General features: G+C 45.2%; 1 protein-coding gene across 1 annotated transcript in view; it reads right to left on the bottom strand.

Moving 5' to 3' along the window:
* PAPPA (pappalysin 1) overlaps positions 1-12,192 on the bottom strand; it is a 247,108-nt gene extending 234,916 nt beyond the window's left edge. The window contains exon 1 of the mRNA XM_060270600.2: positions 11,311-12,192. Coding sequence (XP_060126583.1) covers positions 11,311-11,770 — 460 coding nt within the window. The 5' untranslated portion in view covers positions 11,771-12,192. The remainder of the gene's footprint in view (positions 1-11,310) is intronic.
* Between the last annotated feature and the right edge of the window lie 5,824 nt (positions 12,193-18,016).

Genomic DNA, 18,016 nt, shown 5'->3' with positions numbered 1-18,016 from the left:
ACTGCTTCAGTCTGTAACACATACTGCAGGGATGTCCACACTTTCTTTTTGGGTGAAGGGCCACATTCCCTTGTGGACAACCCTGCATGTGGAATGAGAAAAAAAGTGTCTTCTGATAAATTTGTATTAAGAATCTTCTTGTGTGGCTTTTTTTTACTGATGCTCAAAAGGAAAGCACTTTGCAATAAGAATTACAAGGACGTTGCATGTACAGTCACATTAATACTGCAGTGTTTTGTTAATGTGCCCATGTGCCACCTGCGATTTTTTTTTGGGGGGGGGAGAGATAAAAGATGCAAATGAATCAAATGAAATTAAATAAATGAAATCTGCCGCAGATGGTACATGTTCCAGCTCCAGAATGAATTGCAGAACTTCTTCCAGTTAAAATGGCATTTAGAAATGGAACATATAGTAGAGTGAACTTATGGGGCAATAAATCAGTGGAATGGGGGGCAATTCATTCATCCCACTAATGAGGAATGGTGAGAAAAAAAATCAAATCTGTTTGCATTTAAAGGCAGACCTACCTATGCCACACTTTCTGAAATAATATGTGAACCAAAATGCAACCATCCTTCAACATTCTCACTTCTCTTACTTTTGCAGTACAACTCTCCAGCCTAGGTAATGCGTATATGTGTATGTATATACTAGAGTAAAGGGTGCATATAAAATGCATGTGACTGGTGGAAATAATGGAGAGAAAAGTATTACATTGAGGGGAAATTGTTTGCAAAAATGTGCATTTTTGGAGAGATTTGCACTGATGAATTTTCATGAAGACTTAAACCCCCCACCACAAATGGATGTGAAAAGAAGAGCAACTGACAGATTTGCCCATCCCTGTCCCTAACCAGAACTGAGGGCTCTCAGTCTTGAAAGGTCATTGCCTAGGTACTGAGTGTTTTCTGTGCCTGTCCAGTAACAGGCCCAAACTCAGAAGCTAAGCATTCCAAAAACTGTTTAATATGCACAAAGGCCATGATCTGAAGAGAGCTCTGCTGTGCTACCTCTGGAACCCTTCACCTCACTCTCCCCTTTTATCTTGAACCCTGCTGCAACCTTGCTTTCATCAGAGAATGAAAGTTTGGGGAAACGGAGGCATTTCCTGTCAAGCTGGGCTCCAGTCACTCAGGATCATGTTCCTTAACCTGGCAACTGGAAAGTATGGAGAGACAGTGAACAGCAGCAAGAGAGAAACTTTCGCTTCTCTTGGAAACGCGCCTTTCCCACTCCAACTCATTCATCCCAATTTTGTTTTCCACTCTTGCCCATTAAAAAGTCAACCATCACTTTGCCAAGACAGGAGACCACATAGACAAGGGTTTGTTTGTTTGTTTGTTTGTTTGTTTGTTGAGGGACTACCCTCTTTTTACACATCACTTGGGAAGACAGGCGAACTAATATCAGTGTACTGGAAGAAGCAAAGATCACCAGTGTTGAAGCAATGATTCTTCAACATCAACTTCGTTGGACTGGTCATGTTGTGCGGATGCCTGATGATCGTCTTCCAAAGCAACTACTCTATTCCGAATTTTAAAATGGAAAGCGTAATGCTGGTGGTCAACAAAAGAGGTTTAAAGACTGTCTCAAGGCAAATCTTTTTTTTAAAAAAAATGTAGTATAAACACTGACAACTGGGAAACACTGGCCTGTGAGCGCTCTAGTTGGAGAACAGCCTTTACCAAAGGTGTCATGGGCTTTGAAGAAACTCGATCTCAGGACGCAAGGGAGAAACGTGCTAAGAGGAAGGCACACTTGGCAAATCCACACTGTGATCAACTCCCGCCTGGAAACCAATGTCCCCACTGTGAAAGGACATGTGGATCCAGAATTGGCCTCCAGAGTCACTTACGAACCCATTGTTAAAACCGTGTTTATGGAAGACAATCTTACTCGGCTACGAGTGATCGCCGAAGAAGAAGAAAAAGAAGAAGACCCTCTTGATTGCACTAAGAGTCGAGCAGGATTTATTTCTGGTGAGGGCAACCCACTCTGGTTTTGTTTCTTTTGTATGTGTTTTCCTGTATAACTGCTGAAGCAAAAAGAACAACACATTGCAATGTCAGAAATGGCATTTACATCCAGGAAACAGACTGAATGAAAGTAAAGGACCCACCCACATTTTGATGCATAGATCTTAAAAAAACAAACAAACCCAACAACCTCATTTACTTCCCAGCTCCAGCAGCCCCCAAACAAGATAGATTTGCAGCATCTGAGGTGTGGTAGTGCAAACTCCATTTTTGGCATATGCTTTGGGACACAGCGGGTTGAATCCCATGCTAATCCTACTCTGAGTAGACCCACTGAAGTTAATGAGCATGACTATAAGTTGTAGTCAATACTAATCCTACTCAGAGTAGACCAATTAGGGCCCCACCTGCATTATTAATTCAAAGCAGTATCATTTCAAGTATTCTAGGAACTGTAGTTGAAAGTTGTTTCTTCACAAAATTCCAATGGCCAGACTGCTCTATGAAGATGGGTTGACTGCTCAACCACTCTGGGTCTCTCAGCACCCTTATCTCAGCTCCAGAATTCTTTGGGGAAAGCTATTTATTATATATTTAGGGCATCGTTTACTGTAGTGCATTTAGCGCATTTGTACCCTGCTCTTCAGCCAAAAAGGCTCCCAGAATGGCTTACATATAATCAAAACATGACAGGCTTACAATCCACAAAAACATGGCACACAAGGGAAAAGGAACAACAGAGAAGGAAGAGGAAAACCAAAACTGAAGGACCAATTTCTAAACAGTTGTCCCTATAATGCCCAACTGTCATTGTTCAGGGGCAGAAGATGCCTAGGTAACGGAGTTGGGCCTCTGGCAAAGCTGAGCCTTGCTTCTACTCTACAGTATATCTCTCCCTCTGAGGCAGTCAGGTGGAATGGCTGCCCCCAGATAATAGCTGAGGGGAGAGGAGGCCTGATGGAGCTGGCCTGTTACAGTGGATCCGATGGAGTCAACTCTGCTTCTCCAGAGGATAGCTATGCCTGCTTAAAGTGGTATGAATGATACTGCTTTAAATGTCCAATATAGATGAAAACTTATACATGTCTAACAGCACCAATGGATCTAAACTGATTAAGGATAGCGCTCGATAAAACCCAGTGTATTGTTGCACACAGGCTATCTGCAAAAGTTATCACATAACCCAGTGGCAAAACCTGTTGGGAGTCATTGATGTGTGGCTATTATTCTCTCTCTCTCTCTCTCTCCACACACACACACACACACACACACAGAGAGAGAGAGAGAGAGAGAGAGAGAGAGAGAGAGAGAGAGAGAGAGAGAGAGCAGCTTGGCTTTGCTGAACACTGCAGCTGATAGCACCGAAGTCAAATGAGTTCAGAAATAGTCTCTCTCTCTCTCTGAAGCAGTGTGAAATTTGGCAGCCCTTCACATCAAGGGCCACCTCCCCCTCCCAGATGAGGGATGGCCCGGGGAGATGACGAGCCCTTTTAATAGTGTTGTAAAATTAGCTCTTTAGAAAACACACACACACACACACACACACACACACCCCACACACTGCAGCTGATGGTGATGCAAGGACAATTTCAACTCCAGAGGAGCAAAGGAAACATGCCCGAAGGCCAAGAAAGGAGGAGAGTGATCCTTTCTTTCAGGGAAGAAAAGGATCTTTGGCACTTTGGATTCTACACCTAACTTCTAATGAATCTTTTTTTAAAAAAAAGTATATCCAAGTTTGGCCTAAGAAGTACACACACACACACACCCAAATTCCATGTCTATGCCTATTCTGAAGCCCAGACAGAAGAAAGAAGGAAGAGGCAAAGTTGCTAGGAGAAGACAGCCCCCTAAGCCTCCAAGATATGGTGTGAAACACACAGGTGGCTGCCTCAGGGATTTGGTTTGGGTGGCTATGAAAAGGCAGCCAATCATCAGGAATAAAGTTATTTGTTACTGCTATTAGGCTGTAGGACTAACCCTGAACATTAATCCATCTGCCTCAGTATGGTTTTCAATGACTGGAAGTCCCCCAAAGTTTAAGACTTGGATGGTTCTATCCACTGTAGCACTAAGTGATGCAAGGAGCTACACTTCCCACCTCCTTCCGCGGTGCACACACTAAATCTGTTCTGGGGTTTCACCAACACTCTGGAACATATTTGGGGAGGGCAGTGGCAGAAAGGGGAAGGTGTGTACTAAAAGGAACAGTGCACAAGAAGCGGAACTCCCAGCCCTACCTCGAGGGGAAAAACAGATGCCCTGACCACTGGGCTATAGTCCTTCCCCCAGCAGCATAGTATGGGTTGCTGGTGCCTGGGGTAGGCAAACCACCAATGCTAATGGAGTGGCTCTTCCACCATAGCCAAGCTGGGCTGCATTGCACCACCTGCCCTCCAGGCCTATGCAGGCAGTTAAAAGACATATTTCCACAGTGGTTCATCGGTTTCTGTTTTTAAACTTAATAATGGTTTTTATTATAAGCTGCAAACCACTTTAATTTTAATGAAATACCAGTAAATCAATACTTTTTCTAAGAAGAAGAAGAAGAAGAAGAAGAAGAAGAAGAAGAAGAAGAAGAAGAAGAAGAAGAAGAAGAAGAGTAGTTTGGATTTGATATCCCACTTTATCACTACCCGAAGGAGTCTCAAAGCAACTAACTCCTTTCCCTTCCTCCCCCACAACAAACACTCTGTGAGGTGAATAGGGCTGAGAGACTTCAAAGAAGTGTGACTAGCCCATGGTCACCCAGCAGCTACATGTGGAGGAGCGGGGAAGCGAACCTGGTTCCCGAGATTACGAGTCCACTGCTCTTAACCACTACACCACACTGGCACAACAACAACAACAACAACTGCCTCTCCTTGGCTTTGATTCTCTGGGGCTTCAGGCAGAGTCTCTCCCAACTTTACTTGTAGGTTCCAGGGCTTGAACTGGGGCATTTTGCTGCAAAGCAGGAGCTCTACCACTGAGCTACAGCCCTCCCACTGAGAAGCCAGATTATTATACAGAGGCAGATCATACACCCACCTACCGTAGTTCGACATTTGTCTACATTGTTGGAATTATTGAAGCCAAGACCCAAGTTTAGGGCAAGCACTCTTTGGTGAGAGAACTCCAGCAGAGATTTAACATAGCAAAGCAAGCAGCGAAGAAAAGCTTGGAAATATAGGTAGTAAAACCTTAAAAACATGCCCTTCCAGTGAATCCCAAAATGTCCCCTTTTAAAAGCTGTTTCCAAACTATCCCATTTCTCTTGCATAGAGATAGAGCACACATGTGGGAATTCATAACAAAACTCTTTGAAGGTCAGTTTCATGTGTTTTTCCATGCAACAGCCAGAAAAGATGCACAGGCAGCTAAAACATTGCTTAGTTACAAAATGTAAAACACCCACCCACCCCACTCACAGACGAAACAAAGACCACCACAGCCAACCACAAATGAACAACCATATCCTAGGCCAACCCCAACATCTCTCATCACTAAAGGAATGCAAGCAAACAACAGAGAACCTACACAAGCGATGCTGACAAACCCTCCCATATATATTAAGCAAAATAGAAGCATCCCACCCCCACCCACCCTTCTCCCATCTACCTCTTTCCCCCCTTTCCCCCAATGTCTCAACAAATGAAACTGATTTGCAAAAAATGTTACGAGAGATATTGCACATATTTCTGTAAATCAAGAAGGTAAAGGTAAAGGGACCCCTGACCATTAGGTCCAGTCGTGACCGACTCTGGGGTTGTGGTGCTCATCTCGCATTATTGGCCGAGGGAGCCGGTGTACAGCTTCCAGGTCATGTGGCCAGCATGACAAAGCCGCTTCTGGCAAACCAGAGCAGCACATGGAAACGCCGTTTACCTTCCCGCTGTAGCGGTTCCTATTTATCTACTTGCATTTTGTCGTGCTTTCGAACTGCTAGGTTGGCAGGAGCTGGGACCAAGCAATGGGAGCTCACCCCGTCACAGGGATTCGAACCGCCGACCTTCTGATCAGCAAGCCCTAGGCTCAGTGGTTTAACCACAGCGCCACCTGGGTCCCACCAAGAAAATCTTTAATAAAAAAAATCAAAATGTAAACGTTTCTAAACTATTGGCAGAGGGGAAATGCTGGTTTTAGATTCCATGCTGGCCTGAAACAAAGTAGTAATCAGTGTTCTAATGTTAATCATAGAACTGTAGAACTGGGACCACAACGGTTATCTAGTCCAACCCCCTGCACTGCAGGAATCTCAGCTACATCTCTTATAGTTCACCAGCTCCATTTTATGTTTTTTACTGATTAAATTTTAAAAGTTTAAAATCCAGAGATATAACCATAATTCACTCTTCCTTTCTTAAAGGGTTGTTTTTTAAAAAAATAAATAAATAAATCAGAATTTCTTGGGAATAAAAATCCAGCACCATGGAAAATGAATGTTACCATTAGCACATGATTCCCCCCCCTTAAATATGTAATCTTTCATTTAAAAAAAGTTAAAGAGAGCTCCCTATGCAAATGTTATCTGCATTTATTTATTTACATTACTTTTAACTCACACTTCATGTGCAAAACCATTGGGAGGATCCCTCAAGGTTCACCATTCGTGCCATGATCTACTCTCCAGTTATCCAATTAAATTTCTTCATTTATATATAAAAAGTTATATTTATAAAAATAGTTAAATCAACAAAAGAGGGGAATATCAGAAAGGTTTCGAATAACTGTGTATCTATATACAATAACAACCACATAAACATATAAAACAAGAGGACAACAGCTGTTGTGGAAAGGTGTTTTCTTTATTGCCTCTATAAGCCTGGCGACACAGGGAAATTTTTTCAGAAAGGGTTTAAAGGCTGAAACAGAAAGCGCCTGGTGGAATCTCTATTGGTGGAGCATACCACAGAACTGGACCACTGACACTAAAAGCTCCATTTCTTCTTGTTAGATGAGTCTCGCTAACTTGGGACAGCCAAGGTGGTGCTGAAAAACATTCTGCACCACGGGTCTATATCTGTATCTAAGCTTGCACTCCACTGTTTTCTATCTCAAAAAATAGGATCAGTTGCATCACAACATTGATGAACAAAGGAAGAAGAGTAGAAGATTACAGCTGAAATGATCTTCCTCACTTAGGATTGCTCCTATTCTCTTTCTTCACAAGAAGGGGAGCATTTGGTGTACAAAGCAGAAAGGTGGGGGAACATGTGGCCCACTAGCTGGTGTACGACTACAATTGCCATCATCCTTAATACTGTAATTTGTCCATGCTGGCCAGGGCTGATGGGACCTAAAGTCTCACAACATCTTCTGCAAGTAACCTCCTAAAGGATTCTTTTTTTCATCAGACCCAGCTCTTTAAAAAGAATGCATTTGGTTTCTTGAAGCTCCTCATTTTTCTGCCTCAAAAAAGTCCACATAAAAATTAATACACCCAATTTGTGTGCACTATGTTGTTTCATGTGCACATTTTTGTGCTAGTTCAACTTATATGTGCCTTTTGTCTGACCGTACACTTTACCATATACATATGGGGGTGTGGGGGATGGTGGTTGCAGAACAACACCACAAAATTCAGAGCAGTTCAAATTTCAAAGGATAGCTGTGTTTCACTTCACTGATCAGTTTCAGACAGTGTGAATTAGGTCAGTTCACAACTAAAAGACAAGCCAGGTAAATTTCTCAAACATCCATAGTTTAAAAGTGGGAGTGGGGCAGAAAGAAGGACTGTTGCTCACTGGCAAGGCATTTGCCCTGCATGCAGAAGCCCCAAGCTTCAATTGCCAGCATCTCCAGGTAGGGCCGGGAACATCACATTCTCAAAATCCTGGACAGGAGCTGCTGGTCTGTGTGGACAATATTCAGCTAGGTGGACCAATTGTCTGACTCAGCACAAGGCATCTTGAGTGGGAAAGTGGAAGGAGAGCTAAAGTCTCTCTCTCTCCCCACCCACTTTTTTTGCTGTGGCTTCTGTTTTCTTTGCTTCAGGAGAGACTTCTCTGAGTGACAGCAATCTTGTAGGTCAAGTATAGGGCAGTTGAGATAAAGAAATAAAAACACTGTAATGTGGCAAGAATGGCAGAAAACAGCCCCAGAGACAGAAAAGAGAGAGAGAAAGAAAGCATCTGCTGCCAGAACAGTGTGTGTGAGAGAGCTGCACCCAGAAACTGGGAATCCCCTCTTTTTTCCTTTAAGAGAACATTTGTATAACACTGCAGACTCCTTCATGTATATCACTTTGCTTACAACAATCCTGCAACGTTGGGAAGTATTTATTTATCGTCACGTTGCAGAAGCAAGGGTGAGGGTAAATTAAGGTTGAGAGAGTGGGAATAAAAATATGCAATACAAGGGTAACAAACTCTTGCCTCCCTTACAAGGCTGTTGTAAAGAATGCAGCAAAACACAGTAAATTATTTGAACCTGGGGCTTCCTCAGTGGTACTGTATCCTCAGAGTACTGCCACAGGTTTAATAGAACTCATTACTGGCTCTTATTACTGACCCCCTTCCCCCAGAAGAGGTAGTATAGTGTACTGGTTAGCGTGTCAAAATAGGCAAGGAAGTCCTGGATTCAAGTCCACACTCATCCATGAAGCTCACTGGGGCATGTTGCTATCTCTCAGCCTTATCAACCTCACAGAGGTTGAATAGTGGGGAGGAAGAACAATGTATACTGTCTTGAGCCCCTTGGTGGATAGTCAATATGAAAATGTAATAAAACAAATTAAAAGTGTTCCAAATCACAGACTTTCATAAAAGGTAAAGGTAAAGGGACCCCTGACCATTAGGTCCAGTCGTGACCGACTCTGGGGTTGCGCGCTCATCTCGCATTATTGGCCGAGGGAGCCGGCGTATAGCTTCCAGGTCAGGTGGCCAGCATGACAAAGCCGCTTCTGGCAAACCAGAGCAGCACATGGAAACGCCGTTTACCTTCCCGCTATAGTGGTTCCTATTTATCTACTTGCATTTTGATGTGCTTTCGAACTGCTAGGTTGGCAGGAGCTGGGACCAAGCAACGGGAGCTCACCCCGTGGCCCGTGGCAGGGATTCGAACCGCCGACCTTCTGATCAGCAAGCCCTAGGCTCAGTGGTTTAGCCCACAGCGCCACCTGGTCCTTTCATACTCATATCCTAATACTCTATCTCTAGGGAACAGGGCAATTCTCTCAAGTCTAACTCCACCAGAGAATATATTCCCCATTTCTCTCTCTTTACCCTTCCCAAGAACAGAGGGATATGAACTGGATGTGTCCAAGCTTCTCCGGGGGGCCTCGTTGAATTAAAAACAAGACACATGTTCCAAGACCTCATGATTAATCAAGCTTGCAGTTCAACAGGTTTTTTTTTGGGGGGGGGGAGAGCGCCAAAACTTTTATAGTGCAACATGATATTGTAGTCAGCTGTTGACATTTGCAATATTGGAAAGAATTTCAAAAATGCTGAAAAAATGTGTGTGCTTTAAAAAAGAAAGAAAAGAAGATCCTTCACATATTCTGCCCTGTTGCGCGATGAGGTTTGGGAACTACAAGCGCACATGAATTATCACCATTTTAAAAACTGCCAGCACTTTATACAGTTAAAAAAGCACTGCTTTGGGAAACCACATGCTTATTCTAAGATCAAAAAGCAACAGTAAAGCAGGGAAGCTTTCCAACACATTTGGAAAGTGAGAACCTTTAAAGAGAGGGAGATAACCTTCCTGTCCAACCTGGTACTCCACTGGAGTACATGTGTAAAGAGACATCATTTTTCCATGATCCTATTCAAATGAGAAGTATTTCTCTTTTTAAATGCCCCATTATGAATTCACTGGTGAGGGGATAAATAAGCCATATCAAAGGCTAACAAGACTTGAACAAAAATGAGCAGGATCTGGTGAAAACCTCACCGGGTTATATCCGACACTACTCTTACGCAGAGTAAACCCACTGAAATTCATGAACATGACTAAGTTAGGTTCATTCATTTCAATTGGTCTTCTCCGAGTAGCACTTAGATTGGGTAGAACTCAAGGATTCCTATAGGACAGAGCCGGTGTACGTTTTACTTAGAAGGCAAGCCCACCCAGTTCAAAGGGTTTACACAGGAGGAGGACTAACTTTTTCCTGCCACATCAGCGTGCTTCCCTTGCCTGCAGCCCGATCCAGCGCACGTGTACTCAGGGAGAAACCCCGCGGGTTTACAGCACAATCCCAAACACGCCTACTCAGGAGTAAGTCATACTGAATTCAGTGGGGCTTCACGCTCATATTCAGTGGGGCCCGGCTAGGATATTGCAGTCTTACGCCAAAGCAGCCGTGCTTGGGGCTGAAGCCTTTTTACAATCCGCTCCAACTCACGTGGACTAATAAGTATGTTCCCTTCCCTTTCCATACCAGCGGGCTTACTCTCAAGTAAGGGCGTCCGATAGGGAGGCAGCCTTAAACGCGTGCGGTTAACTCGTCGAAAATGTATGACACCACACTTAAAACGCAGCTCTTAGGCAGGATTGGGACCAACCTGTCTAAAGGGGAGATGCATAACGCCCTTTCCACCTTACCTCATCCCTCGCTCGCCCCTGGGCTCATCCTAGCCACGTTTCTTCGGAAGTAAGCACAAGGAAGAGGGTTTTGTTTGCGGGGGGGGGGGGGTTAGACTTAAGAACAGCCTGCTGGAACAGGCCAAGGGACCGTCTGGTACATCATCCTGTTCTCAAAGTGGCAAAGCAGATGCCTGTGGGAATCCCGTTAGCAGTACCTGTGCATAGGTTTCTTCCCTCCTGCTGTTTTCCCCAAACTTCCTAAGTTTCTGCCCATTCACAAAATAGAAGAGGCAGGCAGGCGTGCATGCATATACTGGAGACACAACAGCACGTGGCTTTAAAAAAAACAACAAACCACGACATAAACACTCAAGAGCTTCCTCCCGCCCGCCGTACACTTTCATTCAACCAGAGTCGAACAGTAAGTCCAGATGTGGCACGCACAAACGTGGTCTAAACGTCGCCAACGTTCAACACGGAATTACTTTGGGCAACGGGTAGGATCCAACGCCAGTTCCATTCGTAGTAGACCCGTGGACCCGAATGAATACAGCCGAGGTACATACATTTCAAAGGATTGGGTCTCCCCTCAGTTTCACTCAGAGTAGACGTCCCGAAATCCATGCGTAAAAATCTAACAGAATGCAATTAATTGCAATGGGTTCTTCTCAGAATAGACCCCGTGGAACGAATGAGCATGCCTAACTGAATTCCATCCGTTCCAATGGGTCTCCTCTGGAGTAGAACTGGAGTCCTCAACCCAGTCTGTGTGGAGGGATAGGTGTCTCTGGGCGCCCCCAGTAGAGGAAGTCCTGCTTACCTGCAACGACCGCCGGCGTCTTCTGCCCGCCCTCGGGCCGTAGCCACGCTTGGACCGTGAAGGCATCCCGGGGTAACTCCACCTCCGCCTTCAGCCTCAGCTGGTCGCCCTCGCCGCGAAAATAGAGCGCTCGGCTGACTGCCGGCTGCTCCCCGCCCTCCTGAGCTCGCCTCCTGCGGCGCGGAGCCCGCGGCGCCTCCGACCCGCCCGCGCCCGCGGAGGAGCGTCTACCCCGGGCTAACCTGGTGGCGCAGGTGCCCGGGGCGGGGTAAGGCGAGTGGAGAGCGGCGTGTTGCTGCGCCGTCGTCGCCTGCTGCTGCTGCTGCGCCGCCTGTCGGGTGTCCCTTCGCGCCCGGCCGGAGCGCTCGGCCAGCCCGCACTCGGCGCCGCCGGCGTGGGCTGCCGCCGCCGCGGCCGCGCACACCAGCAGAAGGGGCAGGAGGACGCTCCGGCGCTGCATTTCCAGGCTTCCCCCCCACCCTGCTCCCTTGGAAGTCCTCGCGTGCTGCCAGGTTGGGGCTCCTCCTCGCTTTGCGCTTCACTCTTCTGAGGGACTCGCTTTTTTTATAACCCTTCTCAGTGGCTTCTCCCCCCCTTTTTTTTTTGCTTTGAGGATTTTTCTCCCCCCCTCACCTTTTGAAACCAAAATAAAAATGAGATTTTTAAAAACTCAGAGCTTGTCGTCTCTCTCGGTTTTCTTCCTGCCTCCTCCTCCTCCTCTCCTCCTCCTCCTCTCCTCCTCCTCCTCCTCCTCCTCTCTCTCTCTCTCTCCCTTTCTCCTTTTCTCTTTTTCCTCCTTCTTTAAAAAGAAACAGCTTCGGCCCCAAAGATTCGAGCACACACGAGGTTCCCTCCCCCTTCCCAAAAGATGCTCTAATTCATTTAATTTTCTCTCTCTCTCCCTCCTTCTTTTTTGGTGCCTCCTTTATAACGTAAGCCACAGCCCCCTTTCCCCCCTTCTCCCCCTCCTTTCTTCTCCACTTAAATGAAAGGGGGGAAGAGAAAGAGTGGGGGGGAGAGTTGCCCCCCTCCAAGATGATGAGTAAACAAGAAATCTGGGGGGGAGGGTGCTCCACCTCGACAGTGAGATTCTCCCCAAACTGCAGTGATCGTGACTAATCAATCACTTTGAATTACAGGTAGGTAGCCGTGTTGGTCTGGATCGAAGTAAAATAAAAAAATTCCTTCAGTAGCACCTTAAAGACCAACTAAGTTTTTATTTTGGTATGAGCTTTCGTGTGCATGCACACTTCTTCAGATACAGTGAAATGCTGTATTTCACTGTATCTGAAGAAGTGTGCATGCACACGAAAGCTCATACCAAAATAAAAACTTAGTTGGTCTTTAAGGTGCTACTGAAGGAATTTTTTTCAATCACTTTGAAGTAAGCGAGGTGGGGGGTTAGAGAGAGAGCTACATAGGTTGGAGCACTTCGGCGGGGTCTTACAGCACCACCTTCGCTGTTACTTCCCTTATTTATTAGTATTTAAAAGGGGCAGTCTACGTGAAGGTAAGTATACTCCAATGTGAATTTCCACCAGAGGTCCTTAAAAACCTGTCCCAAAATGCACGCAAACACGCACGCACTCCAACCCCCCCCCAAAAAAACACGCACGCACACCACTGCGTTCTACTCCTTTTGGCACATCTCTCACACACACCCCCACCCGCTTCTCATGAACCTCTTTGCACTTTCCTGGTGAACCTCATTATTTTACGTGTTATTATTTCTTCCTGCACCGCATAAAGAGTGTTGAAACTTGATTCTCTTTCTTTCTTTCTTTTTGCGCGCTCTCTCTCTTTCTCCCTCTCCCTCTTCCTCTGTGTTAAAATTTCTCTTCTCTCCCCCCCCCAATATTATTCCCTTTAAAAGTTATGCAGTCGCCACCCAGAGCTGCCCCCTTTCGTGGTCCCCCCTCGGAGCAGCTAGACGGTGCAGCTAACCCAGAGCGTTGCATCCAAGGTTTCCCATCGGATGGCAGGGGAAAGGAAGGGAGAGGGGGGAGCCGTTTGTCCTTCCAGAAGCTGGAGCAAGGAAAACCAATGGGTGTGCGAAGGGCTTGCCTTTTCGGTTCTGCTTATCACAAGAAAAAGAAATCTCTCCTCGATTTAATTTGTGATTTTAATTCAGAAAAACTGAATTGTTGAGACTGTGTTGTTGTTTTTTAAATTCAAATAGCAGATTTGCTCTTTAGCTCCTGAGTTGTTCCTCCGCTTCCGTTAAGCGGAGTGGTAGCCACAGGTAAGACTCTGAACGTTTATTCGTTTGTGGCTCTCTGTTTCTCAGCTGGGACGATTTTTTGGGGGGGAGCGGGATTGTTATTTTGTTTTGTGTGTGTGTATGTGTATGTGTGTGTTTCTTTAAAGACCTCAAATGCTCCCCCTGGTGGCAGTAAAGAGGATTTCCCAATCCTCCTCCTAAGTAAGTGGAAAAGAGAGAGGAGAAAGTCTTTCAAAGGCACCAGCTACAACCCCATTCAGAAAACACACGAATTGAATCTTGGCACACACACTCCATCTCGTTTATTCACGTGTCCATTAATTACCCTTCAACCGGGCGGAGTGTCTCTGTGTGGGGGGCGTAGGGGAGGATAGCAGCAACCCTACAACACCTTTCGAGAGGCAGCCCCAGAGCACAGACAGCTCAAGTTACGGAGTCTGGAAAGGGATTTGTTTTCCTTTTCATTGCCACTTCTAGGAAATATAGACCGGATTGCCACCAGTCTCTCTCTCTTTCTGCTTCAGAAATCATTCTCTCTGGTCTTCTGTGCAAATGGGGGCAGTGGTTTGGCTGTATTTTTAATAGCCCCCAACGGCTTGTGCCCAACATTTCCCACAGACTGATACCTCCCTTAATGTTCAAGCCTACATGTGCACCAATGTGCAAGTCTCAATGTGCAAGCTACTTTATAATCAATAAAGCTGCTTTATAGATAGGTAAAGGGACCCCTGACCATTAGGTCCAGTCATGACCGACTCTGGGGTTGTGGTGCTCATCTCGCATTATTGGCCGAGGGAGCCGGTGTACAGCTTCCAGGTCATGTGGCCAGCATGACAAAGCTGCTTCTGGTGAACCAGAGCAGCATGCGGAAATGCCGTTTATCTTCCCGCTGTTTATCTACTTGCACTTTTACATGCTTTCGAAGTGCTAGGTGGGCAGGAGCAAGGACCGAGCAACGGGAGCTCACCCCGTTGCGGGGATTCGAACCGCTGACCTTCTGATCGGCAAGCCCTAGGCTCTGTGGTTTAACCCACAGCGCCACCTGCGTCCCCACCACTTTATAGATAGTGGGATGCATAAACACAATACACAACACCCTAGAAACTGTAGTTTGATAAGGATGCTGACAATTGTAGCAACTGTGAGTGGTAAACTACAGTTCCCAGAATTCCTTTTTTTAAGGGGGGCAGTCTTAAAAAATGTCTCGTTTTTGTGTGTGTGTACACAACTCCCATCCCTGTCAGGAGAGGATTACAGCAAAGATGCTCCTTCAATCACATCTCTGAGGTGTGGAGAAGAAAGCATGGTCATGATCAGAGGCTTCAACCACATCTCAGTATCACTCACCTTGACCTCTGCAGGTTTGTGGTGAGTGAAGCACTTGACTTTTATTCTGCATCAATATCTACCACAACAACAACAACAACAACAACAACAACAAACCCTATGCAACCCCCCCAACACACTTTCCTCCTTTTAGGTTTTTTTATAAGGTGGCCCAAATGGACTGCCTTTTACATTTCTTTCTTGCTTTTAAACCTTTTAAACCATGGATGGGGAAAGTGTAGCCCTGCAAATGTTGTTGGACTCCAAATCCATTCACCCTAGCCAGTGCAGTCAATAGTCAAGCATGATGGGAGTTGCAGTGAGTGGTGGCTGGTGCCTGTTGGGACTGGCAGGGCAGTAGGTAGGAAGCCCAAGTAGGAGGTGGACCAGGAGCCAATGACACATTGAGACAACTAATTCATATTTTGTCCCCATGCTTCTTGCTTACAAGAGCAACATTGAGACTAAGGAGGAAGAAGAAGCTGACAACCACTATTGGACTAACTTGGTGTAAGAAGGCAGGCAGGTGGGAGCTGGCCAAGGGCAGACTGGGATAGGTATATCAGATGGACCAAATGCAAATGTTGCTACAGTACAACAAGTGGAGACTAGTCCATTTACCCCAATACCGACGGGGCTTCAAACTCCCTGTCACTGCTTTACATTGATAGCAGATTCATGGGGGCAGTCCACTATGCCCCCTCCCTCCCAGGGCAATTTGCAGCTCTGTTTTTTAACCCACATGGCAAGAGCTTTGTTTCTGGGGCACCCTATTGGCAACATGAGCCACCTCAGTTGAAAGCATTCTACTGTCTGCCAAATTGCTATTGAGCTGCTTTACTACTGGTGTACAAAACACTATACAGTGGTGCCTCGCTAGACGAATTTAATTCATTCCACGGGTCTTTTCTTATAACGAAAAATTTGTCTAGTGAATCCCATAGGAATGCATTGAAATTTTTTTGAATTTTTTTTGCCCATAGGAACACATTAATTGAATTTCAATGTATTCCTATGGGAAAACCGCGATTCGCTAGATGAATTTTTCATAAAACAAATTCGTCTAGCGAGCCAACCTCCGCTCGAAAAATCCTTTTGTTAAGCGGAAATTTCGTTAAGCAGGGCATTCGTTAAGCGAGGCACCACTGTACAGTGGAACCTCGGTTTACGACTACCTCCGTTTACGAAAACCTCCGTTTACGAATGCTGCGGACCCGGAAGTGTTTACATCTGGGTTCTGCAGTGTCGGATGTGCAGATGCGATCTGCGTAGCGTGTGTGTGCGCAGAAGTGCTCTATTGGCGCTTTGCGCACGCACAGAAGCGTGCCTTCGGCGAGCGAATGCCTCGGCAGGCAAACGCCTCCGCGGAACGGATTGCGTTCGCAAACTGAGGTACCACTGTACAGTTCTGGACCAGGGTATCTGAGAATCCACCACACACCCTACATCTTGGACCTGGTTGACACCAACAGGGAGGAACTGATTGACAAAATGGAAGTACTCAGAAACTTGGGAGGATCATGTCCTCTTGAGTTTCATGAAAGCAAGGGAATGCAAAGTACAATCAGATATGCACTTTGGGTTTTTTTTGTTAGTTTTTTATTTGTTATTTTCAGTTTTATACATTTCAATGATTTTTTACAATCATTTTAACATTTCAAAACTTGACTTCCCTCCCCCTCTTTCTGCGGTTCCTTAAATTTATTTTTAATATTTTCTGTATATCCAAAGTAACCTAATTTGCTCATTTATTCATCTACTTTAAATATATAATCTTATAAAACTTCAGGTTGTTACAATAATCCTGCCAATGTTCTTAACTGTTTACAATTTGTTAGCAAATATTCTATAAATCATTTCCATTCTTTTATAAAAAGTTTGTTATCTTGCTTTCTTATTTTACTGGTAAGTTTGGCCATTTCTGCATATTCCATAAGTTTTTGTTTCCATTCTTCCTTTGTTGAGACATGCACTTTGGACTTTAGAAGGCCAGTTTCAAAAAGATTACGGAGCTATTGGGTGAGATCTCGGATGGTCAGAAATCCTCAAAGAGGAGGGAGTCTAAGATGGATGGGAATTTCTAAAAGGAGAAGTACTGAAGGCCCAAATGAAGACAATTCCAAAAAGTTAAGAAGTTAAGAAGGGCATGCGTAAGAAATGGAAGGAAGGGCAAATCACAGGTGTAGCCAACAGTTGAAGGGAGAAGGTCAGGGAGACTATAGCTCAGAATGACCTCAGGCTTGCAAGAGAGGTTAAAAATGTTTCTTCTGTCTGTCTTCCAACAATCAGCCCAGCGGATGACCCTGCCAGTCCACTTCCTCCTCCTCAGTCTCAATGTTGTCCTTGCAGAACTCAGCAGGGAGGAAGATGGGGGCAAACATAGAAAGAATTGACTTTGCCTGTCATTGGCTGTGGTGCCACCTGCTGCTGGTCTTCCTGCCTTCCACCCTACCAGCACGCATGAAAATCTAGACTCATTTTTCTGTGCATTTCTTCTTCTTCTTCTAAAATGCACATTTTTGTATGCAATGCCACTTGTCCAAAGTAACTTAATATATCTGTTTTGAAGTAATATTGGCTGGTGGGTTTTTTTAAAAAAAATATTCTACAAGTAAATTTTAATGTAACTTTAAATGTCTTTATGTACACCATAAAGACAGGTTTCATGCAGAACAAACAAACAAACAAACAAACAAACGAAATAGGTATCCACTGCCTTGTTCTGAGCTAAGACCATTGACCAGTCTAGATTAGGATTGGATACACTGCCTGACAGCAACTCTCCAGAGATTCAGAAAAGGCTATTTCCCAACCCTACCTGGAAATGTAGGAATAAATTTGGGACCTTATGCATTCAAAGCTTCTGCACTGTTACCGAACTGTAGCACACCTAACATTCCAGTGCTCATGATCCTGAACTAAATGCTGAAACAGAAACAGCAGTGCTTCAGGGAGAACCTTTCTCAGTTCCACTGCCACGCTAGGGAAATCCCTTGGATTTCCTACCTGCCAGGGAGGCTCCATTTTGGGTCCTGGTGCCACCTGATTTCCAGTGCCCATACATGGGTAGAGCGGCACCGGAAGTCGCTTCTATGTATGTCCGGAAGTTGCGTAGAAGTAACTTCCGGTGCCGCGCTGCTGCTGATCCCTCATTTTTCA

The sequence above is a fragment of the Zootoca vivipara genome, chromosome Z2, assembly GCF_965207765.1.
Source record: "Zootoca vivipara chromosome Z2, rZooViv2.hap1.1, whole genome shotgun sequence".
Classification (NCBI taxonomy): Eukaryota; Metazoa; Chordata; class Lepidosauria; order Squamata; family Lacertidae; genus Zootoca; species Zootoca vivipara.
The sequence above is the reverse complement of the archived record's forward strand: the minus strand, read 5'-3'. Positions and strand labels throughout refer to the sequence as shown.